General features: G+C 42.6%; 2 protein-coding genes across 5 annotated transcripts; both read left to right on the top strand.

Moving 5' to 3' along the window:
- Positions 1-750: 750 nt before the first annotated feature.
- Positions 751-21,587, top strand: LOC146664358 (rac GTPase-activating protein 1). 4 transcript variants are annotated; one of them, XM_085417201.1, is made up of 17 exons: positions 751-824; positions 9,002-9,114; positions 9,314-9,516; positions 11,301-11,440; positions 13,395-13,467; positions 13,545-13,598; positions 13,724-13,822; positions 14,407-14,545; positions 15,180-15,310; positions 16,871-17,044; positions 18,605-18,700; positions 18,902-19,100; positions 19,160-19,265; positions 19,572-19,704; positions 20,516-20,624; positions 20,808-20,904; positions 21,129-21,585. In XM_085417201.1, the coding sequence occupies exons 2-17, from the start codon at positions 9,024-9,026 to the stop codon at positions 21,172-21,174; spliced, it is 1,890 nt and encodes a 629-aa protein (XP_085273327.1). In that variant the 5' UTR covers positions 751-824; positions 9,002-9,023; the 3' UTR covers positions 21,175-21,585. The 4 variants fall into 4 exon arrangements, with proteins under 4 accessions (XP_085273327.1, XP_085273325.1, XP_085273324.1 ...); XM_085417199.1 differs by lacking the exon at positions 751-824 and adding an exon at positions 885-1,181 and having other exon boundaries at positions 11,304-11,440; positions 21,129-21,587; XM_085417198.1 differs by lacking the exon at positions 751-824 and adding an exon at positions 885-1,181 and having other exon boundaries at positions 21,129-21,586.
- A 956-nt stretch (positions 21,588-22,543) lies between these two features.
- Positions 22,544-24,271, top strand: LOC146664357 (uncharacterized). The gene is made up of 2 exons (XM_085415394.1): positions 22,544-23,044; positions 23,134-24,271. Exon 2 carries the CDS (start codon positions 23,191-23,193, stop codon positions 23,686-23,688), a length of 498 nt encoding a protein of 165 aa, XP_085271520.1. The 5' UTR covers positions 22,544-23,044; positions 23,134-23,190; the 3' UTR covers positions 23,689-24,271.
- Positions 24,272-25,756: the final 1,485 nt, after the last annotated feature.

Here is a 25,756-nt window from a genome sequence, read left to right as displayed (position 1 = left end):
AATCCTAAGCTCAAAGACAAGGATAGAGCTTTGCACAATCATTGACTGAGATGAGGCTGGCCCAGCCCATGGTTCCTTCAGTGGGCTGGTTTCAGTCATTATGCAAATGTACTGTTTATACAATTGAAACCTGCAGTCAGCTGAGACTGAAGACGTCGCCTGGATGATGATGAAACGTTTCTCCCACAAAACGCTACGTCCAGATGAACAGAATCAACTTCTGGGGGTTTCTAAAAAAAAGCATTTCCAGACTCCAACACAGCTCTTAGAAGCTGTTGATGAAATCCTGTACTGTGGCATATTTCAGACTTTTGTTTGTTCAGTAAAACTTCAAAGGAGAGGAAAATATTTTGTTACTGGTAACTTTTCTTACATTATTTCTATATCATTATTTAATTCCAGAGGTTTTTAAGTTCTTATAGAGGTTTTAAGAGGTTTTGTAAGTTCAAGTATTTTTTGCACTTGCTGACTTGTAAAAGCCTGAATGACGTTTTTATTTCACCATTCATTAACTGCACAGAGAAGGCATCGTTTAAATATGTTCAGATTTTCTTTAAGCAAATCTAACATGTATTCTGTTTTTTTGTTGTTGTTGTGTTTTATCCATTTTATTTTCGTGCCGTCTTTCGCTGAGCGTTGGGGGGGGGGGGACTTGCGGTGAGGTCACGTCCCCGATCGTTCCTGCATAAACCTGCCTTGCAGAGCTAGACAGGTGAGGGCGGGGTTATTGATCAGTGATAAGAAACAGCTGCTGTGACGTCTGTGGCCACGATGTGACTGAAGCCTGTGCACGTGTCCTGGACGTGAAACTCTGCGTCACTCAGGTCAGTGTCTCTGTTTCTGCGCTGTGCACATCGAAAATAATAATGGATTGGATTCATATAGCGCTTTACAACACCACTATTCATTCACTCTCACATTCACACACTGGTGGAGGCAGCTACAGGTGTAGCCACAGCTGCCGTGGGACAGACTGACAGAAGCGAGGCTGCCATACGTTATTTATAAACGTTATTTAACCTGCTGCTTTAATTAATGTCCTGGCCGTCCTCAGGTTGTTTTCACGTGTCTGACAGGAAGGTGACGTCACCTGTCACAAAAATACATAATTAGGGTTAAAACGAAATGTGCAAATCTCGAGTGGAAGAAGACTGGAATCAGCAATTCCGTGTTACTGCACAGTAAGTGTGTGCTCTGATGGCATCGGCTCTTAAAGTGTCAAACACATCCTCCAACCACACACACACACACACACACTTTGTTTTCAAACTCCATTGCGGTTTATTTCACACTTACTAAAAAATTAAGCAAATACAAGTAAACTGCAATAAATTACAGGTAGTAATAAAATAAACTACTAACTCTTTTACGCTGCGTCCGCACCTACACGGGTGTTTTTGAACACGCAGCTGTTTCGTCCACGTAAACGGCGAATCACCGAGAACGGAGATTTTTTTAAAACTCCTTTTTTGCGTTTACGTGTGGATGAGGAATACAGAGTTGGTCACACAACATCAAAGGTATGTGCCTTTTTCACGTCACGCTGTGGCCACGTTATTGTTTACATGAGATGAATTGCAGAATGGCAGAAAGAGACGAAATACTGTTAATCTGACTGTCTGCAGGTTTACACACAGTTACTGTCCCTCCATTTACAAAGGCAGAGGCGTCACGGTGTCATTATTTTATGTGTAGTTGTTTTTTCCTGTGTAATAATGTTCAACATTGCTGTCAATGCATTTTTAAAAAACGCCTCTCTGTACAGAATGTGTTCAAAAACATAAACAGCTGTGGGATCCTGTTAGTCTGTGATTTGAACCGGGGGAACAAATCGTGGCAGGATCAGCCTGATGTTATTTGTATCCAGCTGTAACTTTACTGTATGAAGAGCTAACGTCTCAAAAATGTCAGGAGTAGTTAGTCATTACAACGAGTGTTTGTGAACTAAAAATCAAGAATATGGGATACTGTTTGTCTGTGATTTGAAGAGCCCAGCGAAAACCAACCCTGCAGGGAGACCTACCTCGGCACTTGTGCAGGTGAAGCCAAAGGGAAGATTTGCTTCAGCATATTTTCTAGTCTTTGGCCTGGGGCCCAAACCATCAAATACCACCGAATAAAATGTTACACAATGAGTTGGATGCAAAATGTCCACATAATGTGGCTCTTCCATCCACAATAAGGTTTTACAATTCTGAAAATATAAGCATGTAAATATCAAAAATTATAAAAAACACTCAAACAAAATACACAATTTCCATTACAAGTGACATTACCCTCTTACAACATTTACAAATAAATTAAAAACTGCCTAAATAGGCTTTTAGGTGATTTTTAAAATTATGAATAGAAGCCAATTCTCTAATTGCATAAGGCGACTTATTCCACTGAAAAGATGCTTTAAATATAACAGAGTTTTTCAAAAAGTTACTTTTAACTCGAGGAGTTACTAAATTGTGGTTAGTTGAGAATTGTGTAGCATGATTATGCATTTCATCTGGATGCTGCAGCTGAGCATAAAAAAAAAAAAAAAAAGTGGTGTGTTTACCAGTATTGCTTTCTTTAAAAATACAAGTAAGCCATAGTATAATTTAGCTTGTACAGAAAGCCAAGAAAGTTTATCGTGCATTTTATCAATACTTGTATAATATGAACACCTTAACACTAATCCGGCCGCCCTATTTTGGACTAACTGTAGTTCAGATCTGTCTTATTAGCTGCAGACCAAATGATTGAGCAGTACTCTAGATGAGATAACACTAGTGCATTAATGACATCTTTCATAATTGAAGAAGTGATATAAAAGGAGCATTTCCTAGCTATAGCTATGCCCTGTCCCATTTTCCTTATAACAGAGTTGATGTGCTGAGACCATGAAAGGTGGTGGTTTATGGTAACACCAAGTAATTTAGTCTGGGTGACCTGTTCTAATACTGATCCAGCTATGGAAAGGTTTAGCTGTGGGCTGTTGACTAAGCGTCCTCTACTTCCTATTAACATGGATTTGGATTTAGACATGTTTAAAATCACGTTGTTTTTACTTATCCAGTCAAATATGTTCAGCAAATCTAGTTGTAACACGCTGGTCAATTCAGAGTAGCTACTGGCTGAATAAAACATGGTGGAGTCATCAGCATACATTACAAGATGAGATTTATCCAGGACGTACAGCAGATCATTCGTGGAGACTGAATAGAGAAGTGGACCAAGGCAGCTGCCTTGGGGTAGAGCACAGTTCATTTCACAGCCCTCAGAGAAATAACCATTATAATAAACCTTTTGCCTTCTTTCAGACAGAAAACTTTCCATCCAGCACAAAGCAGCTGGTGAAAACCCATAACATTTTAGTTTATCTATCAAAAGATCATGATTTATCAAATGCAGCACTAAAATCCAAAAATACCACCCCGGCCAAATTCCCATTATCTAGATATTTATACCAGTTATCTGTTATGTGACTGAGAGCTGAGCTGGTGGAATAACCAGGTTTGTAGGCATGTTGAGCGAGTAACTGATTTTCTGTTAGGTAATGTTGGATTTGATCATAGACAATCCTCTCCATAATTTTACTTAGAACAGTAATAGATCTGCTATTGACACCATTAAAAACGTCATTCTTGTTTTTAGGGATGGGAATTATTTTCGATTCTTTCCACTGCAATGGAAATGAGCTGCATGCCAAAGATCTATTATATATGTGACATAGGGACACAAACTTGGCTGCAACTTTGAGCAGTTTGCTGTCTGTGTTATCAGAGGATGTATCGTCAGGAAGTGATATCAATAAGCGCTCTACCATCTCAACACTCACTGCCTCAAACTTAAATTGGCTTTGCTTATTATTCACGATAACATCCTGTATAAGTGATAAGGTGGGATCGCCTCGGCTCATATTAGATTTTAAATGTGTTATTTTATTGCTGTAGTAATTAAAAACATTATTGGCCTTAGCTTCACTTATAAATGTTCCACCCGTGTAGATGTGAGACACCACCGGAGCAAGATCTCTACCCGTTATATTTAAAACTTCCCACACCTGCTTTCCGTCCTTATCGGCCTCCTTGAGCTTCAGTTGATAATATTCTTTCTTCTTGCACATATTCAATTTAGTTACTTGATTTCTTAACTCGCGATATCTTGCCCACTCTTGTGGACTGACAGACTTATGTGCTTTTGCTATATCTCTTTCTGACGTTGCAGCCTTAAATTCATTATCTAGCCAAGTTCTTCTTAACAGTACATCTCCATACGGGGGCATGTTTGTCAGCCAGGTAGCAAAAGTTTTCAATAAACATAGATAATGCCATTTCAGGGACACTCTCGAGGCAGGTGTCAGTCCAGTAAATTTCCTTTACGTTGTCTGCATTGAAATTTTTGTATGATCTGTGAAAAATAATCTTTTGTGCAGTTTTCAGTGGTTTCGTTTTCTTGGTCAAACCTACAATATTATGGTCACTATAACCAACTGGAACAAACGATATTAGAGCAATGCTCAGGAACATTTGTATACATATGATCAATACATGATGACCTATGACGGTGTTGACCGTGACCTGGGTGGGAATGTTGACGATCTGAGACGGGCAACAAGCCGACGCTGATGAACTTTTTCCCTAAAGGACAAGAAGGAGCTGACCAACTGATAAAGTCTCCTAATAAGATCTTGTCTTTGTTTTCCTCAGTTACTCTTTCCAGCATTTCACAGATTCGTTCTACATACAACATATTGCTACTCGGCGGTCTGTAGCAGCAACCTGCTGATACAGGCCTGCCATAAAGCGGGTGTAACTGAACCCACACAGTTCCCAGGTCGTCAAACATTAAGTCCATACGTAGTTTGCTTTGCTATCATTAATGTATCGGGCTGTTTCTGTCCTTCCTATACAACTTATAACCGTTTATTTCAAATTCATTATTCTCAAAGGCAGCATCTACATGTGTCTCAGAAATAGCCAGCACACTTATTGTATTTGTTGACAACAGTGACTGAATTTCCTGAATCTTATATTTAAGGCTACAAATATTGACATGAGCCACTGAAAAACCTTTACCAGAGAATCCGGGAATAAGTATAAGGTCGGACATTTGCAGACCGATCGATCTCAACAGCTACAAATGGCAACATTGCTGAAGTCTAAATATTAATTCCGGCGTTCTGTGGCCTCGGTTTAACAATTAATTTGTCATATTTCAGGACGGCAATATCACCTGTCTCTGGCCGCTCTCAGCTGTGGTAACAGTTCTTTCCTCTTCTTCCTGATGGACTCTGAAAAATCCTCGTTGATGTAAAGATTGGTACCTTTCAGTTTTTTGGCAGATGAGAAAATTGTTTATCTTTAAATCTTTGTAGTCTGACCACAATCGGCCCGGCTCGTCCATTTTCCTTGTAGGGACGGACTCTGTGAGCGCGTTCAGTTTGAATGCTGTCACTATCCAGGCCCAGCTTGTTCTTCAGCATGTGTCGGACTTTCTCCTCTGATCCTTCCCACGTTTCTGCTTTTTCATCTATTAATCCATCCACCACAATGTTGTTCCTTCTCGATTGATTTTCTAAATGTTCCTCGCGTATGCTGCTGACCGCCGATTCAAACTCTTTTAGTTTGCTTTTATCCCAGCCTTGCCATTACGGCAAGGCTGGGATGGTCAATTTGGTAAAGTAAATCCGTTGGGCATCTTTCTTTGCCTTTAGACAACAATTCTGATGCAAAAGAGCCAAACGGGACAGGCAAAAAAAAAAAGTTTGCTTTTAATGCGCCTCTCTTCAGTTTGCAGCTCGGTCACAACCCCATCCATGAATTGCAGGCTGGATTTAACATCCTGTGCATCCCTTAGAATGCTGTCCAACGTTTATTAGTTCCATCCATGATTAATTGGACAAATGTCTTAAAGTTATCTTGCTGTTGGTGAATCAGATCTTTGTAAAAGTCCCGTTGCTGTTCCAGCATAGCGTTCAGCGTGCTAACACTGACATAGCTGTCATCTTCTGCCGGTAGCGCCTTAACGGCCTTCGGGGCCATATCGACCAGATCGTTTTGCCCCCCCACCCGTGAAGATCGCTTCGTGTACAATGGAGTTCACAAAAACGACTTCTGCCGACGAGCTGCGGGCCAGCCCAAGCCTAGCAGCAGTTATGACAGTTACCAGCTGTCAGCTGCTTAGAAAAGGATCCTGGTGTTATTTGTCTCTCAGAAACAGTTCATAACTTCAACTCATTCATGTCACCTAAAAGGTAAACCTGTTTCTCCATCACAGCTCTGATGATTCAGTAAGGACATCTCCTGGTTTCATCTTCATGTTTCCCTCTCACCACATATCCAAACCGACATCATGACCAGCAGCTTTACAGCTGTGGCTCCAGCAAACATCAGCTGATACTAGAAATTAATATTAAATAAATCCTAACAACAGCTGATCAAGCTTAAACGTGCTGCTGTTGTTTAACGCGACATCCGCTGGTTTCCTCTTTCTGGCAAAGTGGGAGATAAATAAACGAGAGAAAAGCCGATCAGCTGATCATTGATCAGGTTCATGATTGAAGTAGAAAGAGGAGAGGGAGGGGGGAGAGAATGAGAGAAGAAGAGGCAGCTGTGCAGCAAAGACACAGAATAACTCCAGCTTTGTGCCTTTTTTCCATTGTAGCTGAAGTCCGGGACAAACTGCGTCTCTTCTCAGCTCAACACGAAACGTGTAATATTTCCTCTGAATGAGGGACCATCCCATTTTTTAAGGAGCCGTTGGAAACTCTACTAACTAACCTCATGAATAAAATAAAGTTCACTATCAGTAACATCATAGCACCCACCCAGCTGTATAGAAACTCCGTCATGCTAGCTAGCACCTCTTACCTGAAGTTCAGTTCACCTGATACTCGGACCGGGGGCCGCCTCGGGTCCCTCCTCCTCCTGCCTCCCCTTCCCTCATCCACCTGTTGCCTCTGTGGAAGCTTCGCCATAGCCACCACCAGAGATGGACAGTAACGTGTTACTTGTAATGCGTTACTGTAATCTGATTACTTTTTTCAAGTAACGTGTAAAGTAAGGGATTACTATTGCAAAAACGGTAATTAGATTACCGTTACTTTCCCGTAGGAACGCTGCGTTACTGCGTTACTAAAACAGTGATTTTTTTGCGAGAATGTCTCATGACAGTGACGTAAGCGAGTGCGACGTTCGTGACAACAGCTGTGTGCAGATCAACAGTGGATCATATATCGAGTGCAGAGAGAGTATGAGCGTGCAGCGTTTAAAGCGTGGAAGTACTGACCTTACTTTGAGTTTGATTCCATAAAAAGTGACAAAAACATTAGTGTCCGCTGTGCGTGGGAAGAAAACTTCTTTTTACAGTGAAAAACCCCTAAACTTCCAACAAGCACCGAGTAGCTACGACGTGATGGGAAACTCACAGAGAAACTCGCGGATTCTTCCACTGACCGCGGCACACCTGCACCAGGGTAAACCTCCGCCTACCCCACTCCTGCTTTACAGGTGAAAATAGAGCAACAGGACCGCTGAGTCTTTGACTTTATTTATTTTCTGCTGTGTTTTACTTGCATCTATTTGAAAGACTGAGTGTAAACACACAAAATATTTTATTTTATGTGCTGGAATGTGCAGAAAATAGGTTTAAATGTTAAACTAATTTCTTCAAGTCAGTGAATGTTGCATATAATTACATTTTTGCTTGATGCATAAAGTTAAAAGATTAAAACTAATAAAACAAGTTTTAAAAAGAGACTTTTCCATTTGATTACATTTTGTATGATGATTATGCAGAAAAAGTAGAATTGGGCTGAGAGATCTATCGCTTTATCAGCTACTCAGGTTGTAAATCGTGTTTTTAAAAAGTAACTAAGTAATTAATTACTTTTGAAAATAAGTAATCAGTAAAGTAACGGGATTACTTTTTGGGGGAGGTAATCAGTAATTAGTTACTGATTACTTTTTCAAGTAACTTGACCAGCACTGGCCACCACCAAACAACTGAGTTATTTTTACACATCTGCCAGCATCTGGCCAATCCACCACCTCTCATTGTTCATGCCGTTACAAAGAAAATAAGTCATCAGCCCACCGGGCAAATGCCCGGTATGCCCGATGGCCAGTCCAGCTATGTTAACCTATGTTTTGCCGAAAAATAGTTTTCTGCGGTGCCGTCTTTCGTGCTTGGCTCCTCCTACCTTTGCTAACATGATGCTCATAGTGCAGAAGCCAATGCTGCATTCACTTACACTCGGATATCTGAGCTTCACTATGAAAACATAATCATACATTTGATATTTCATAGATTTTAATCGTTTTAGCTTCAGGGTGGCACCTGGGGTAGCCAGTGTGGTTGGGGAGGTGGCCTGTGCCCCCCCCCCCCCAGGCCACCCTGCTGGACACGTCACTGCTTCTTAGATGGGATGGCTCATGCTACCTGGTTACAAAAATAGAGTAAAATCGATAAATGGGTAAAGAATATCTTTTTTAAATTAATCGCATTTCATGAAATTCTTTTAGCTGACAGAAATAATACAACGCATCAGATTTCTGGTAAGATGCTTCAGTCAGATTCACTGACTGTGTTCAGCACTGATGATGTGTTGTTGTTGTTGTTGTTATACACCAGCGGTTGATGGCAAAAGTCAACAACACACCTGTAAAATCAACACAACAACGTGCTGCTTCAGCGACACCAACCCATGTTTTGTTTTGGAGTGGTATACTGAAGCAGAGGTAATCAGTGACACTGAGCGAGCTCAGGCCCACTGCTTCATCATAAAGAAGTATGGAGTTCAAAGCGTCAGTGTGGGAGGTGATCTGAGGTTTGATTCCATCCATCGTGTCCATCATCAGTGTTTGCTGCTTTTCATGTTGTTTTCTTGTGCTCGGGTTTCTGGGAAAGGTGTCAGTGGGACTTGCTGTAAAATAAGCAAGGGTTCAAGACTTTGCTGTGACCTCCCCTTCTCTAGGAGCTCTGGGCTCTCTTACTGCTGCGTTACAGCTACCGCCCTCTCTGACAGGTGGAGGCACATCCGGTCGTTGATGGCGGAGTCTCGGGTCATTGTGGAGGAGCTGCTGGCTCTGTGTCTCCAGAGGATCACTATGGAGGAAAACAGCATGCGCACTGAGCAGGGTGAGAACAACACTCGACACCAATCAGCTGTCAGTAGATCACATGACATAACCCCTAAACTCACCTCATTCGTGGATAAATCTGCATGTGGGCGCTCTCTGCTGACCTCTGACCTGTTTTTATATAAAATGCCAAACTAAAATTCGACAGGTAAGACGGGTTTGGTAGTTACACACTTTTAATCGGTCTGCTCTCCCAGAGACAATCGAGCTGGTGAAAAACTTCGAGGAGGTCAGAAAGAAGTGGCTGCACGCCGAGCTGGAGCTGAAGAAGTACAAAGAGCTGCTGGTGAAGTCGGACGTGGCCAAAGCCGCTCTGGAAGTGAAGCTGAAACACGCCCGCAATCAGCTGGACGTTGAGATGAAGAAACGCTACAAGGTGGAGGCCGACTACCAATACCTGGTGAGGCAAGACCTCAAGGTTAGAGGTGGAAATCACGGCTGGCAGGTTTACATGTTTCTGATTCGTGTTTCATGTAACACGGGGACGTTTCTGCAGCTGTTGGATCAGTTGTTGTTTTGGAGCTAGTTCACTGTCTGAGCAGTTAAACCATGTTAATGCGCTCTGAGAACACGAAGAGCTTCTTTGGCACTGACAGAAAAACACACAGCGCAGTCAGCCGACACACAATCTTGTCTTCTGCCGCATAATGCTGCATTTTACTAAAACTCAGAGCAGCAATGACCTTAACCCCGGTTGCTTTTTCTCAGTAGTTTACACACAGAGCCACTTCTCTCTGCTAAATCCAGAAGATACACGTGAAATGCCATGAAAGTTTGAATCCCGTGTAAGTGCATTAGATTATGCCTGAATCTTAATTAAATGGGGATATTAAAAATAAAAAGCCCATGTGTCACAGTAACCTGAGTTTGAATCCTCAGAGCTCTTTGCAGTGATTTCTTTCAGCAGAGGTGTTTCTTGAATCAGAGCAGGGGTGATTCTAGGATCAGAGCTTTGGGGGTGCTGAGCATCAGGAGAGCTGCCCACCCAGGCAAGATAAACTTTACTCGTCACGATGAGACGTCTTCCCCGTCTCTGTCAGTCCTCCCTGTCCTCGTCGTCTGCTGTCTTCGTCTCTGTTATCAGTCATCATAATGTTACCATCTCTGTGCAAGTCTGCAAATTTCTTTATTCTTAAATCCATCAAGCCTCTTGGTGCCTGGGTCCTCGTCACAAAACATGACATCACTGTCTTGTACATTTAAACACAATTTAATCCCACATTTGTGAAAGAAAAGAGAACTTTTTCTGAAAAGTCTGTAACAAAACCATAGAATCTGATCAAGCTTATTGGAATAAAAAGATTGGAATAAAAACAAAAAATACATATCCTAACCTTAATTACTGGGGAGAATAATGAATGATGCTCACAGTGAGTAAAAAGTAAACTGAGTGCATTTTTTGGACAGAGATTCACTTTTAATGTGTGTTTAATATAAAACAGATGGGGAAAAAAAACCTCCCAAAACAGAATAAATTATTACAAAATATTATATAGAGATATCTATATCATCTAATAAAAGATATAAATACTAAAACACTGATCCAACATTATCCTTTATTGATGGATCATTTGATTTTACACATTTACCTGAATGTGGCTCCTTTTTTGAAAAAAACTTCCTCATATCCATTATGAACCTGGCTGTCTCTCTGTACACACACACACACACACACACACACACACACACACACACACACTCCAGTTAGTTAGTTGGTATCCATTTCAAACAGGACAGTGGTAACAACAGCAGGCTACGGACAATTTTATGTTTTAGATTTTAAACAGGCTGTATACATTTCAATGTTAGCAACAGGACGGTGAAATGTCGCTGATTTTACTACAGAGCAGGACGGATTGTAGGGCAGCAAACATCGTCGGAAAACACGTTTCAGCACTGCAGGTTACCTGGTGTAATGTTTTTCAGCCAAAAAGAAACATGGCTCTGATTCAGCACCCCCAAAAATGGACTCAAATGGCCCCTGAATCAAAGCATATTTATCCTCCGTCAGCCTCTCGTTGATCTACACTGCCTCGCTGTTTTCAGACTGAAACACAGTAAAATGAGTGCACCATGGTTTATTTCGTTTGTAGGCCTTCATCACTCTCTCCCTCATCAGGTCTGTTTATAATGAGCTGTTCAGCCTGTGGGGGGAGCTCACAGACTTCTGTCCTGTGCTTCCAGCAGAGGCAGATGCAGCTAATGTGCGACATCCTCGTCCACGACACGAAATCCAGCGCCTGTCTGAACGATGAGCAGAAGTCTCTCTTGGCCACGTTTGAGCACAAAGGGGGGAACATGACACTGCAGAGGAGCACCAGACGGTGAGGTGGCGGCCAATCACGGTCCTTGCTGACGAGTCCGACACTGGTGAAAGTGTTTTCCAGGTTTACAAGTTAAATCGTTGTTGAAATGAATCTAATGATAAAACATCAAGACTGTATAAAGAAGATGGAAGCAGCTACTGTGACATCACCCCCCGATTCATGAAGCCCACTTAAAAGAAAAAACATAAACAACAAACAACAAAACCCCTTTTTGAAACTAGATTAAACATGCTGTGGGTACACCTGAGGGCACCTGTACGCTCACACGGCAATCACAGGTAGCCCCGCCCATAATCTGCCTCCTGCTCCTCTCTGACTTTAACAGGACCATGATATCAACAATCTCAATTAGAGATGGACCGAGCCGATATTATGTATCGTGTCGGTCTGATACTGACCTAAATCACTGGATCGGATAGCGGAGAGAAATAAAAAATGTAATCGATCCATTAAATATCAAAACGTCCCACACGGGTAACTCTGCTCATAACCGTAGCTCGTCGCAGCAGTGTGGTCACGTGATAGAGCAGCTGTGTGTGTTTGTAGCCTCAAACCAGCATTTCATCTCCGAGGAAGTGATCCCAGAGAGAAGTAAAGCAAGTGTGCAAGTCCATCTCTGAGTGTTTGTAAAGCATTCCCACATTAAGCTTAAACACCGATATATGGAGCGACTGCCCCTCTCTCTCTCTCTCTCTCTCTCTCTCTCTCTCTCTCTCTCTCTCTCTCTCTCTCTCTCTCTCTCTCTCTCTCTCTCTCTCTCTCTCTCTCTCTCTCTCTCTCTCTCTCTCTCTCTCTCTCCCCTGCTGCTACTTTGAAACTGATCAATGATCAGCTGATCAATGATCAGCTGATCGTCTCTCTTGTTTGTTTTTGGCCCACTTTGCAGCAGAAAGAGGAAACCAGCGGCTGAACAACAGCAGCACGTTTAAGCTTGATCAGCTGCTGTTAGAATTTATTTAATATAACTTTCTACTCGAGGATCTTTTTCTACGTAGCTGACGCTGGTAACTGTGCAGGGGCGGATCTAGCAAAGTTTAGCCAGGGGGGCCGATAGGGCATTAACAGGGAAAAGGGGGCACAAAGACATACTTTTCTTTCTTATTCTCATTTAAAATGTCGAGCTTTTAATAAATAATTATCTGAATCTTACACCCAAAGTTTTAATCTGATGTAAAATGTATAGAAGTCCATCACTGTATATAGTAACTGTTAAGTCTAATATACCCTAGTAAGCTGTACTACTTTTTCCTTTGGGAACCATCTGTGCAGTCTGCAGTTCTGTAGAAGAAAGATGTTGAATCTGTTTAATTATTCTTGAAAAATAATTTATTTCTGTGCATTTTTTTTCACACTGCATCAAATTAAAGTTGATTACATCGATTAAGCACCATGAGGTGGAGGGTGGGGGGGTTCACTATGTTTTTTTTGTTTTGTTTTGTTTTTTTGTTTGTTTTTTTTGCTGGGAGTTTGCAGCCCTGTTAGCTAGGTTGTTTAATATTTCTGCTAAGTACTCTTTAAAATACCAGAGTAGGGAGGATGGAGCAGGTTTAAGTTTATTAGATTGATCAGTTTTGCTGAACTATGAAATATTTTGGGTGCAGTGTGTTTTTCACACACAGGTATAACAGGATAGCTTTAGTGTTTGTACTGTGTTTTTAAACTTGAGTATGAACTTATACAAAATGCAGCAAGATATTTAAAAAACAGTTTTATTGATTAAAAAACACTATATCAGATATCAGACATAAAAAAGTGGTATCGTGCCATCTCTAATCTCAATCAGACCTTAAAGCAGGAAAGAGTTTACTGAGCTCAGGGACCAGTAATAAGGTCAGAGCTGCCACCTGCTGGGCATTAGAGAGAATGCAGGTTAAAGAAGCAGAGTCCTCTGTAAAGTCTGTTTGAAACGGAGTGAAGACTTTTCACTAAAGATGATAAAACTCTTTGTCAGGTTGCCTGTGATCGATGAGTCGTCCTTCCTGTCTCACTCTGACATCAGCTACGATCGCACCGACGACGATGTGGTACGAACATTAACCCGACACGTGCACCATGCCTGCAGTGTAAGAACACTTTAACGTTCTTTGTCATGGTGTTTCAGGATTTGGACACAACTGTGATCCAACCGCTGAGGTCTCGAGCGAGAGAGAGGAGGGTAACACGTTGTCCTATATTTACTTATTTGTTCATCCATCAGATTTTGCGTGGAAACATTTCGCCGGTGGTGCAGGGTGCAGCCTCTGCTCCCCTGGCTTTCTGATGATATGCTGTTCTCCACAGCGTTCCTCGATGGGTCTGCCTGTTGGTGCTACGGTCAGGAAACGAAGCAGAGGCAGGAACTTGTCAGCAGAGCTTCTGGAGAGGAAAACTGTGGAGAAGGTGAACCGACTGAGATGTTATGTTCTCACTTGACCTCGCCTTGTTAGTACTCGGCTGGGCCTTGTCTTAATTCTTTATGGGGCAGATTAACAAAGAGCTGGGAGGAACATGGCAGTGATATCATTAGAAATTACAATTGGCTAGCTGCCGGGACAGGTGGGTCTTCTGTCTCTGTAAACTCGGAGATGGTTGGTGGAAAAATCCCAGCAGATCAGCAGTTTCTGAAATGCAGACCAACAACAATTTAAGTTCAGACTCACTTAACTCACTTTCTGTTCTGAATGATTCACTGCTGTGTGATTGTTAATGCAAGTATCTGATTAACCAATCAGTTGAACAGTTGTACCTAATGAAGTGGCTGGTGATTTGCCATGTTTATTATAAATCTACCACAACAAAGTCATTAATGAACCAAAGAATTAACTGCTTAAAGTTCTGTTTGTTCCTGCTGTACCTGAACGTTTCTGATGCCTCCACTGACTCAAACTATGAAAGTCATCCTGATAGCCTCTGCAGAGGAACTGCCATAAAACAACATGTTTCTAAAGGCTCTCCTGTGGCTCTGATTCTTTGAACTTACTCAGGAGGTGGAGACCGTTGTGAAGGCCTCCATCATTTCTAATGACACTGGAGGCCAGGTCCACATGGTGCTGGGAATCACTCAGGAAACCTCCGAAAACTCTCCCCAGACTATCACCCAGGAGTGTAGCGTCTCAGCAGGAGGTCAGCTCTACATTCAAGATATAAGATGTTTATTGTCACGTTCGCAGAGCGAATTCTTACTTTGCAGATTCGATTCACACAACTAAAAGAAAGTAATAATAAGTAAAACAGTGCTTTGTAGATCTTGTAGCTTATATGTGGGTGTAAACAGAATTGAAAGTGCAAGTAGTTTCAGCATTCAGTCATAATATATACAGAGCATGCAATATTAAGGTGTCTGTGCAGTCTTAAACACAACCCAGTTTGTAGCACCAAAGCAGTCCTGAAGCACCGAATCATACTCTTCACTCCAAACTTTAGTAATTTTACTTACTGGGGGGCTCGTTTGAGGGGCTGCCTGTATGCTGGATGGATAGATATTTAATTCATTTCAGCTTCATGTCCAAATGTGTCCAGACCAGTGACGGATTAATGACAAGACCTCTGCTTTTAAAGAATGAGGATCTACCAGGTTCACTACAGTTGGACTGCTTTGGACATCATGCTTTAGACGACCGATCAGAGAATCAGTCAGAGGAGTTCTGAGTTTCTCTTTTAGCCTCTTTTTTTGTTTGTTTGTTTGTTTGTTTGTTTCTTTTAATCTGTTGCTGTCAGAACAGGTGAGAAAACCCGTGTTTTGCACTCTGTCCTTCAGGCCAGACCTCGGTGTGGTTTCCCTGCAATGACTCGGTCCCCGGTCCTGAGGGTGAAGCTCTGGTCGAGGAGAAAGTCGGGAACATTGGCAGAGACCAGAAAGCCTCCAAACACACCTTTGTGTCAAAGACGGTACGACGAGCGTTGGGCCATTTACTTTTTTGTGGAAGTAACTGAGTTAGTAACTTGGTTATGGTAATATAAAAGTAACATTTGCGTTACTTTGAAAAAATGTTTACTATACTTGACTATATACATTTTAGTATGTTCAGTAGTTTATTATAAAACTGAATACATTGAAATAAATGAACTTACCAGAAGGAAGTAACAGGAAACACAATCTAAACTGTTCAAATGTCACTGTGACGATATTATAGACACAGACTGGATATCATGTAACTGTTGTGGAATTATTTCCACATGTTGTAATAATAGAACGATAAAAAAACAACCTTTTTTATATTTATTCCACGTCAGCAGGCTGCACCTGGCTATGTAATAAGTGTACAATAAAACTTTTATGCTTTTTGAGCAAATGAAATAAGCCAAACTGTCACAACGTCAGATCGTCGTGGCCGAACAAGTGTTCCACACTAAAGTGATTTCAGTGTAATACTGAAACAAATAGGTTCACTGTATAACAAAACTAAGGAATCAAAATGTAACATCCATGGCTGTCTTTGACAATCCATCTCAAGTCACATGAGTGCTGTTCTCACGGTAGAGTCGTATTAGAGTTTCCTGTTTTAATGTCCTCTGCTTATATTCAAATATAAAGCATTCTTATTGGCCACATCCATCCAACCATCCACTGTAGATAAAGCAGCATGTTCTTGATGACATACCTGCCGCTCAGGCTGTTTTAATTCCGTCCGTGTCACAGATGTTTGTGGAGGAGAGAAATCAAGCTTGGATGGTGTCACCTTGTTATTCTCCGCGCTCGTGTTAGCCTCATCGGGGTTTGGGCTGCGCCTGCTAGCATCACCATCGCCCTCATTCTTGGCAACTAGTTTTGTTGAAGCATGTGATGTATCATGAGATTCAAATTGCTTACACATTCTTACAGTTTCTTGCCTTTTTATTTAGACAGAAAAGTGATGTCTGTACTTCCACTTAAATGCTTCCTTTGAATTGTTGTTTATGTGCTCACTGTCCATATCTGTTTGTACGTGAATGGTAAATGGCCTGTATTTGTATAGCGCTTTTACTAGTCCCCCAAAGCGCTTTACACACCCAGTCATCCACCCATTCACACACTGGTGGAGGCAGCTACAGGTGTAGCCACAGCTGCCCTGGGGCAGACTGACAGAAGCGAGGCTGCCATATCGCGCCATCGGCCCCTCTGGCCAACACCAGCAGGCGGTAGGTGAAGTGTCTTGCCCAAGGACACAACGACCGAGACTGTCCAAGCCGGGGCTCCAACCGGCAACCTTCCGATTACAAGGCAAACTCCAACTCTTGAGCCACGATCGCCCCACACCTAAGTTTAAGTTGGCTGGTTTACCGTGGCTACTGTACTCTTTCTCAGCCAATCAGCAGCACTCGTGCCCACGCTGCATTTTCATGTTGGTAACAGCATTGCAACAATAGGGTAATGCCGATATTCCCATCATGGGGTGCAACCTCCTTGATGTTTACATTCAAGCTGCTCCGACATCACCTCTGATGGAGTAACGTGTCATTTCCCTCCAGGTGATCCGGCCGGAGACCTGCACGCCGTGTGGGAAGAGGATCCGCTTTGGTAAGATGGTGGTGAAGTGCAGGAACTGTCGCGTGGTTGCTCATCCGGAGTGCCGACAGAAGTTCGCTGATGGCTGCACAGCCTTCAATGCCACGGCAGGAAGTACAACTCAAACGGCAGCTAAGGTGTGAGCTGGAGGGAGGGGCTTCACTGTGACATCATAATATGCATCACAATAAACCTGCGGCAGTCATTTCAGTTGGTTGTGTTCATGGACGACAGGGCGACTTTAGTGAGCTGGTTTAGTTTCCGTCTGTTTTGCTCGTCACTCGATTACTGTTGTATGTTTGGACATTTCTAGAAAAAAAGGTTCCTGGTGCAGGACTGTTTAAACCTTCGTCATAAATTGATAATTAAATGCACAACTCTGAAAGGCCAGTAGATCCCATCTTGAAATTGAACAGCTATTTTATTTTCAGGGATGGCTCTTTAACTGCTCAGGTGAAATACAATTCAGTTTTATTTACACGGCGCAAAATCACAACAGTTGCCTCAAGACTCCTTATATCGTACAATGATACAGAAAACAATCGGACGACGCCTTGTGAGCAAACGCTTGGGGACAGTGGGAAGGAAAAACTTCCATCAGAACCGGGCTCAGGGAGGGGAGGCGATCTACTGCGACAGGTTGGGGGTGAGGAACAGAGGTGAAACAGCTGGACAACAGCTGTGTAATTGAAAGCCTGCGCTTGTACAGCCCCAAGACTTTTAGATCAGTTTGAAATCAGGAAAAACCCGTTGGGCTGGATTGTAGATATTTTAACAAATGGGTCACAAAGACTTAGAATGAATGGGGGTTCAGTCTGACCCAGTGTTCTCCTCCACAGGTTCTCCCCAAGGGTGCGTCTTATCGCCCTTATTATTCACTCTCTATACAAACACGTGTCATCATTAAACATGCAGGTGACTCTGTTATTGTCAGCTTACTGAAAGAGGGTGAAACTGGCTACGGTCCAGTCATTGATGGCTTTGTTCAGTGGTGGGAGGAGTCTTATCTCCAATGAACATATTTAAAACTAAAGATGAAGTTATTGATTTTAAGAAACAAAAGAATGGGCACGGAGTCACTTTAATTAAAGGTCAGCAAGTCAAGTTCAATCATATAAAAATCTTGGGACCATAATCAATGAAAAACTGAACAAAATTGCGAATCAGTTTGTAAAAAGGGTCACCAGCTCCTTTATTGCCTCAGGAAACGTGCTCATTTGACACTGACTGAAAAATGTTAACTTTGATATTTTCATGAATGATAAAACATTCTCAGTCAGTTTTATCCTTTTGTTTGATGGCACGGTTCAGTCAGACCTCTGTCACAGAGAAAAACTCGCTGAATCAGTGAGACGGTCCAGTCGTCTGATAGGTGAGCCACAGTCTCCCTGTACTCTAAGCAGGTACAGAGGATCAAGCCTTAAAAATGGTTCCCATCCTCTACGGGGTGAATTTCAGCTTCTTTCCTCAGGACGGAGGTTTTCATTTCCAAGATGCAGGACAAAGCGTTATAAAAACAGCTTTGTCCGTGTTGCTGTCACTGAATTAAATAAGAACTGTTTTTCGATTTGAAATGTTTAAAGTACTATAGTCAGGTTTTTATTAGGTATGTGTGTTTTTGAAGGGATGCCAAATGCTATCTTTTTTTTCCGTAAAGCAAATTTAGCTATGGGTATAAATAAAGTAACCTTGTTCAGGACTCGTTGGAGGACTTTGCTCCTCAGACTCATCCCAGAGTGCCTCAGCTGATTGTGGACTGCGTGGCCGAAATCGAGAGGAGGGGCCTGCAGGAGGTGAGCCGTTACGGTTTTGATCATTTGGGTTTATGGATGTATCAATAATAAAGACAGCTGTTTGTTCTGATACTCTGGGAATACATGAGGGTTGGATCCTCCTGTAGTAGAGGGCTGTGCATGCAAGGATGTGGATAAAGAAAACTTCCTGGAGTCCTGTCCCCAGCATGCACTTCCTGTATGTCTAACCTGTGTCTGCAGAGAGGCCTGTACAGAGTTCCTGGAGGTGAGCGTCTGGTAAAGGAGCTCAGAGACTGCTTCCTTCAGGGGAAATCTGCTCTGATGCTCAGTAAAGTCCAAGATGTCCATGTGGTCTGCGGACTGCTGAAAGACTTCCTGAGGAAGCTGAATGAACCTATGATCACCTTCAGACTGCACAGGACCTTTATGGAGGCTTCAGGTATGTTCAGACCTTTAAATTCCAGAGCTGAGACAGCGCCTAATGTCACGTCTTTTCAGAGCTGACTGATGAAGACAACTGCTCAGCTACCATGTATCAGGCCATAGCAGAGCTGCCAAAGGCCAACAGGGACACCCTTGCCTTCCTCATGATTCATTTACACAAGTAAGTCCTTCCACGAAGTCTCCACACAGAATTCGAGTACACCTGAAGAGCTGCAGATGAGCACTTTGGGATTTTAAGGCTTTTTCTTTCTGAGCTTTGGTGCTTTCTGGGTCCTTTTTCAGAAGGTGGTCACCTCAAGGCAGCTGTTGTGACCTAATGTAATATAAATAAATCACCAAAGTAAATTGTGTGTGTGTGTGTGTGTGTGTGTGTGTGTGTGTGTGTGTGTGTGTGTGTGTGTGTGTGTGTGTATATATTTCTCTTTTTTTTTTTCTTTTTTTATTTAAACTGCTCTTAATGTTTGAGGGTGATGAGGAGTCCTCAGTGCCAGATGGACCAGAATAACTTGTCCCGGGTGTTCGGCCCAACCATTGTGGGTCACGGGATGCCTGAGCCATCACCCAGCACCATCTTGAGAGACACCAACACTCAGCTGAAGGTCAGCCTCTCTAATTATCCAGACCGGAAGGCGGGGGGGGATAATCGAGTTGAATTTTGGATAATGGTTGGTTTCAGTCACGATAAAGTACAGACTGAACCGGTCACTGCTAGCATTTGATATCTGACCTCGTAGCTGCTATATAGTCAGAAAAAGTTTCAGTAACCCTAACCCTGTTGCCCCCCCCCCCCCGGCTCTTCAGGCCTGACACAGTCTCAGTCGGCGGCTCTGCTCCGGACTTTACAGTCTGCACAGTTAGCGACCTGCCCACTCCTGAACACCTTCACTACGTGCTCTGACCCAGCTCTGCATCCACCTGTGATCCGTTCGGTCCAGCAGTGATGTCGTCCATTCTGCCTTGATTTAAGCTTTCGTATCACAGTTTGTGCATGTGTTCAGGCCCCACTATGATGGGCGCGTAGCCAGATTACGATCCTGTAAAACAGGAGAGAAAGTGAACACAGGCGACACGCTGCTTGGTCAGTCTTGCCAGAATGGAAAACTCAGTTCCCAAAGCACGCTGCTGCCCCCTACTGTCCACAGTGTTATACACTCTCCTGGCAACAGGGAACTTACATGACATTGTGGATTTAAATTACACCAATAAACCAGCAAAATAAAACATGCATAATAATCTCCATATATCACGACACTTAACTCACAATTGTGACCACATTTCTGTGTGGCTCACACATGCAATGTGAAAAGTGTTTCTAGGTAACACTGCTTTCAAATGTCTTTATAGTATTAATTTCTCTATCCTCTGCATCTTCAGAGTTCATTTTGAGTGCTCTCGTTGCTCTCACTGCAGGTTGTCTGCCGCCTGTTGTCCCTCCCTGAAGATTACTGGAGGCGTATCCTCATTGGCCAAATCCCCCCCTCTTCCTCCACCAGTAAGATGGGCCAGAGTGAAGGGCAAGGTGAGTGTGCACCTTTTTTAATTTTTCGGGAAACCCGAGGCCTGTTTAACCATCGCTGTGAATCGTCCGACTGCCTCAGCCTCCTTTGTTTTCTTTCACAGTGTAACTGGACCTCTTAATACAAAGAAGGAAGCACTGAACCTTGTTTTTGTTTTTTAATATATATAAATATTTTCCTCTCAGGTCGTTTCTTCCAGCCGCTGACATCTCCAGAGTTAAACAGTTACCAAGCTACAGCAGGAAGATCTGTGAGAGGGCGAGTCAGGAACCGGGCCAATGCGTAAGACCACGCCGCGTTAACGCAACATCCACAAACTCTTGAGCAAATACTGAGGAAGATCATGGGGCTGATGCGTATTAGTAAAATTAACTTTAGTTCTAAGACTGGGAGAATTTCTGGGTTTTAGTTTTCCCAGTATAAGTGCAGCCCTTTAATGCAAGTTAAAGATATTAGCGTTGTTGTTTCAGTTCTCTCATGTCATGGTTTGTTTGTTTTGTCCTCAGAGGTCGACCAGAGCCAGCGAGGAAATTCTTCACGTCGCCCAGCTGACAGATGTTGAACCTCTAACCTGTTTGAGCACACACTAATGCTGGACCTTGGCCTGATGATCATTTTTATAGATTTCATGCTAACCACATGAAGTTTGTTATCGAGGCACTTTAAAAAATTACAAGTTGGAATAAAACGTGATGTCCTATTCTTTGCTGTGACTTTCATTTCATTTGAAACCGTTGATCTCCTTCCTGTCGAGATCAGCCCTTTTGGTTTTTTACTTCCTGGACACCTTTTTCTCCTTTCCTTCCTAGTCTCTGGGTTTCACATGAAGTTCGTTGATAATGACCCAGTAAACAAAGGGTCTGTTCTGAACAGAGATGGGCAGTAACGCGTTACTTGTGTATATATATTTTTTTCTTTGTTTCTGCAGGTGATGCTGACCCTCAGCTGTGCAAGAACTGATGTCTTCAAACATTAAACATAAGAAAAATTGCATTGACTGTCAATCATCTTGGTTTTAGATGTTGCAGTGTGCTGCTAACTCTACGGACAGTGAACCAAGTCTTCTAAATACAATAATGTTCACTGAATAATGGGTATTATGGCCTGTAAATAAATGCAGCAGGATAACTGGGTGCCAAACTTCTACTGCTAGTGAGCTGAAAATGCATTCCTGTGTCTAAGCCGCTCCCCAAGTAACACAAAAACATTGCTGGCATGAGTAAACCCATCATATGTTCCTACATCAGGTTTCTTACAACTGTGTATTGAACAGTAAGAAGAAAGTCGAGTTAGTTTTGTTCACCATTTTTTCTGATTTGGTGAACATGAATTTCCTGAATAACCCATAACTATCTCGCTGGCTGACGAACCTTGCCAACCCGCTATCTGCAACCACAACACTCAAGTTTGAGCTGAGCTAACATTAGCTGGTTTTGTTGATGCTGTAAGGCTTCAGATGTGCAACCGTAAATGTCCTATGAATTTTTAGCACAACATTAGCATAGCTGTAGGATTTAGATATACCGATATGAGGTATATTTTCAATGCAAACTCAGTGCTATATTGATCATTCATTTTTTCCATAATTAACCTCTGTGCTCATGTTTTAATTCAACAGTCCAGTGTTTGGACTGTCACTTCATCTTTGTTGGTGTAACCCTCTGAACAAAATGTTCAAAAAGCAAGTCTTGCAACTCCACAGCCATCTGAAATGCCTGGAAGGACTTAAAATGTTGGTTTTTGAAACATAATCTAAATTAAGTTTAAGTGTTCATTAAAACATAAGAATTGTACGTTCAGAATCATGGGTCATATCTATGGAGGCTTGTTTCCTGTACTGGGAAAAAACAAAAGTATAAGTCAGAAATGTTTTTTAAAAATAGCTTTTATGTTATCTTAGATTTTCAATTTATCCCAATATTTCATTTTTAAGTCAAAGTTCCACAATACTAACCTGAAAATATTGACTGTTTGAAAAAAAGAAAATAAAAAGCAGGCAGTATATAAACAATATAAGATTAGGTTGACAACCTGTTCCCCTTGGAGGGTTACACTCATTTGCTCCCAACTGTTCAGTAGATAGGTAAAACACTTCCAAGTTGCAAGCTAAATGCAGGTTTTACCAGGTGTGGTTAATCACTGTAATTGCAACTGCACCAATATAAAGCGAACAGCAACCACACACCAGTTAAAGCACAAACCTGCAGCGCCCTCATGTTTTTCATCCCAACTTGCTGTAGATGAGTCGTGCTGCTTTTTGAGTTAGACATGGGGCTCAAGCTTGTTTTGAAGTGAGTAGTGAAATTTAATGCTGTCTGATTTAGTAGTTTATCTACAGAGACTTGTTTGTTTTTTCACAGGGTTTCCTGCATTTGTTTCCTGCTTTTCAGCAGTGGATCTTGTTTCCCTCAAACAATGAAAGGTAAGCTATTCCTTCAACTTCAGAATGCCTAGAAGCTTAAATTAACTTGGTTTTACAAGCTTACATTTAGTTGAAATCTTTTAATTCAGGGCAAACTAGTCCAGCTGTAACTGCCAGTGCTAGAAGTGCTGGCACTAACCCTGGACATGATGGCTCTACTGGCGGAGAGGCTGGTTCTGGCCCTGGATCTAGTGGTTCTGCTGGAGAAGAGGCTGGTTCTGGCTCTGGACCTAATGGTTCTACTGGAGGAGAACTCGATTCTGGCCCTGAACACAATGGTTCTGCTGGAGGGGAAGTTAGCTGTTGCAGCTCTGCAGGAGGCTGGTCCTTTGGCTCTGGCAGCTCCAATGGAGGTGGAGTTGATCCTGGATCTGCTGGCTCCACTGCCGGAGGGGTTGGCCCTGGCAACTCTGCAGGAAGTTGGTCCATCAGCCCTGGGAGCTCCACTGGGGGAGGGGTTGGCCCTGGCAACTCTGCAGGAAGTTGGTCCATCAGCCCTGGGAGCTCCACTGGGGGAGGGGTTGGCCCTGGCAACTCTGCAGGAAGTTGGTCCATCAGCCCTGGGAGCTCCACTGGGGGAGGGGTTGGCCCTGGCAACTCTGCAGGAAGTTGGTCTTTTAGCCCTGGGAGCTCCACTGGGGTAGCAGTTGGCCCTGGCAGTTCTCCAGGGAGTTGGTCCTTTAACCCTGGGAGCACCAGTGGAGGAGGGATTAGCAGCTCTGCAGGACATTGGTCTTTTATTCCTGGGAGCTCCACTGGGGTAGCAGTTGGCCCAGGAGGCTGGTCCTTCGGCCTTGGGAGCTCGAGTGGAGGATGGGTTGGCCCTAGAAGCTCTCCAGGAGGCTGGTCCTTTGCTCCTGTTGGCCCCATTGGAGAGGTTCGCCCAACGTGGTCTAATGGTTATTCATTCCTTGGTGGTGTTCCTTATCAAAATTATCCTGTATTAAGTTCTTCTTTCCTTAACCACCCATGGAACTGGATGCCACCACGTCCCTTCCCTGACTTCAATGCCTGGTCTACTTATGAGGTGCCACTAGGTATGGTTGCGCTGCTCCCTCAGGTACCTTCATTGCCTTCGTCCCATCTTGTCCAGACTGGAACTGGCTACCAGCGAGGAAGAGAAGTACTTTCTCACTCCAAATATTCTAATAATATCTTGGGCCACCATCCTCTGAGTCCTGTACTGCCACAGTACCCAAGACGTGCGAGTGGATTTCAAGGGATAAAAGTCTAATGAGGTAACTACATGCAGTGACGCATTAATGACTGAAGGTCCTTTTTAATTGACTTATTTCTGCTTAATCTTGCAGGTGAAACTAAAGAGCATGTATCTGCTTTCAAGAAGCCTTTTGGATATGGAATAAAGACTTTAATAAAGCTGAGTGTTCTGTGCATTTGATTGTAATTCGATGTTTAAATTATTTGTTTCACTTCTATCAAGTAACTGATCCCAAAGGCTACAGCCTGAGCTGCTTGGTGTGCTCCAACAGTGCTTCTGGCTCTAGTTGCAAAGAAAAGGTATCCCATGGATTTTCTTGCCCCTTTATTATACAGTGTTGAAAGTAGGCATCAAAATTCTGCTGGAAAGTGCTTGATCATCTGACTCTTGCATTGACTTGAAGTTGTAGGGTTTTCAACTTTCAATATTAAGCACTTTGGGGCAGCTGTGATTTGGTGGTATTAAAAATAGAACTGATCGTTAACCCAGGCTTTTACCGATCTGGTATGGGGAATCTCATTCATTTTTATACATTTGAACAAATGCAGTCTCTGATCTTGTGTACCCTTGGCAATTCCAGTCTTGAACTCTACAAATTATATTAACTCTTGGGTCAAACTTCAGCTGATGTGGAAAGTGTGGGTTGTGTGTGTTTTTCCCCCCCCTTGCATTAAAAATGCAGGAAAGCATGAGGTTTGGAATACAGAGACTTCCCCTATCATACGGAAGCTATAGTAATGATAGGCATAATCTGGCTGGTACTCCACAAAAAAAAAAAATATATGTGTATATGCCCTGTTTTCGTCTCTTGCCCACCGATGCCTTCTTGTTCCAGTAGCCCACTTTTCGTCAGGGTGCCCTGGTTCCTCAACACCTGACGCGGACCTTGTTGATCCGGGCGACGTCCGAGCCGGCATGCCTTCGTATTTATCTGTCTCGCTCATGTTGCGGTAGGCTTGCTTAGCATAGGGGGTCTAGCCTTAGGACCCTTACTGGATACAGACGCCCCAGGCAGGAATTGAACTTGCGGTCCAAAGGCGTGTAGTCTAACCACTACGCTATCCAGCTATGTGTGTGTGTATGTATGTATGTGTGTGTGTATATATATATATATATAGTGTGTATGTGTGTGTGTATGTGTGTGTGTGTGTGTGTGTATATATATATATATATATATATATATATATATATATATATATATATATATATATATATATATATATATAATCTGAAAGATACATTGAATCAGTTTGTTAAAAATGTCATTTGTCTGGTTTGATGCACTTAAGGTTAAAAATGAAACACGAGCACTATCCTAATTCTCACCTATTTGGGGCAATAAGGCCTTTGACCCTGGTTGGAAAGATTCTGGTTTTAAAATGTGGGCTGCCAGAGGTTTGTGCAAAGTTGCAGACCTGTTTGACAAGGACACCTTAATGTGCTTTAATGACTTGACATGGAAATTTGGCATTCCAACCAAACATTTCTTCAAA

The sequence above is a fragment of the Rhamphochromis longiceps genome, linkage group LG8 (genome assembly GCF_057381845.1).
Source record: "Rhamphochromis longiceps isolate RC_006_pf linkage group LG8, R_longiceps_female_GT1.1, whole genome shotgun sequence".
NCBI lineage: Eukaryota > Metazoa > Chordata > Actinopteri > Cichliformes > Cichlidae > Rhamphochromis > Rhamphochromis longiceps.
This window is presented reverse-complemented; position numbering and strand designations above follow the sequence as displayed.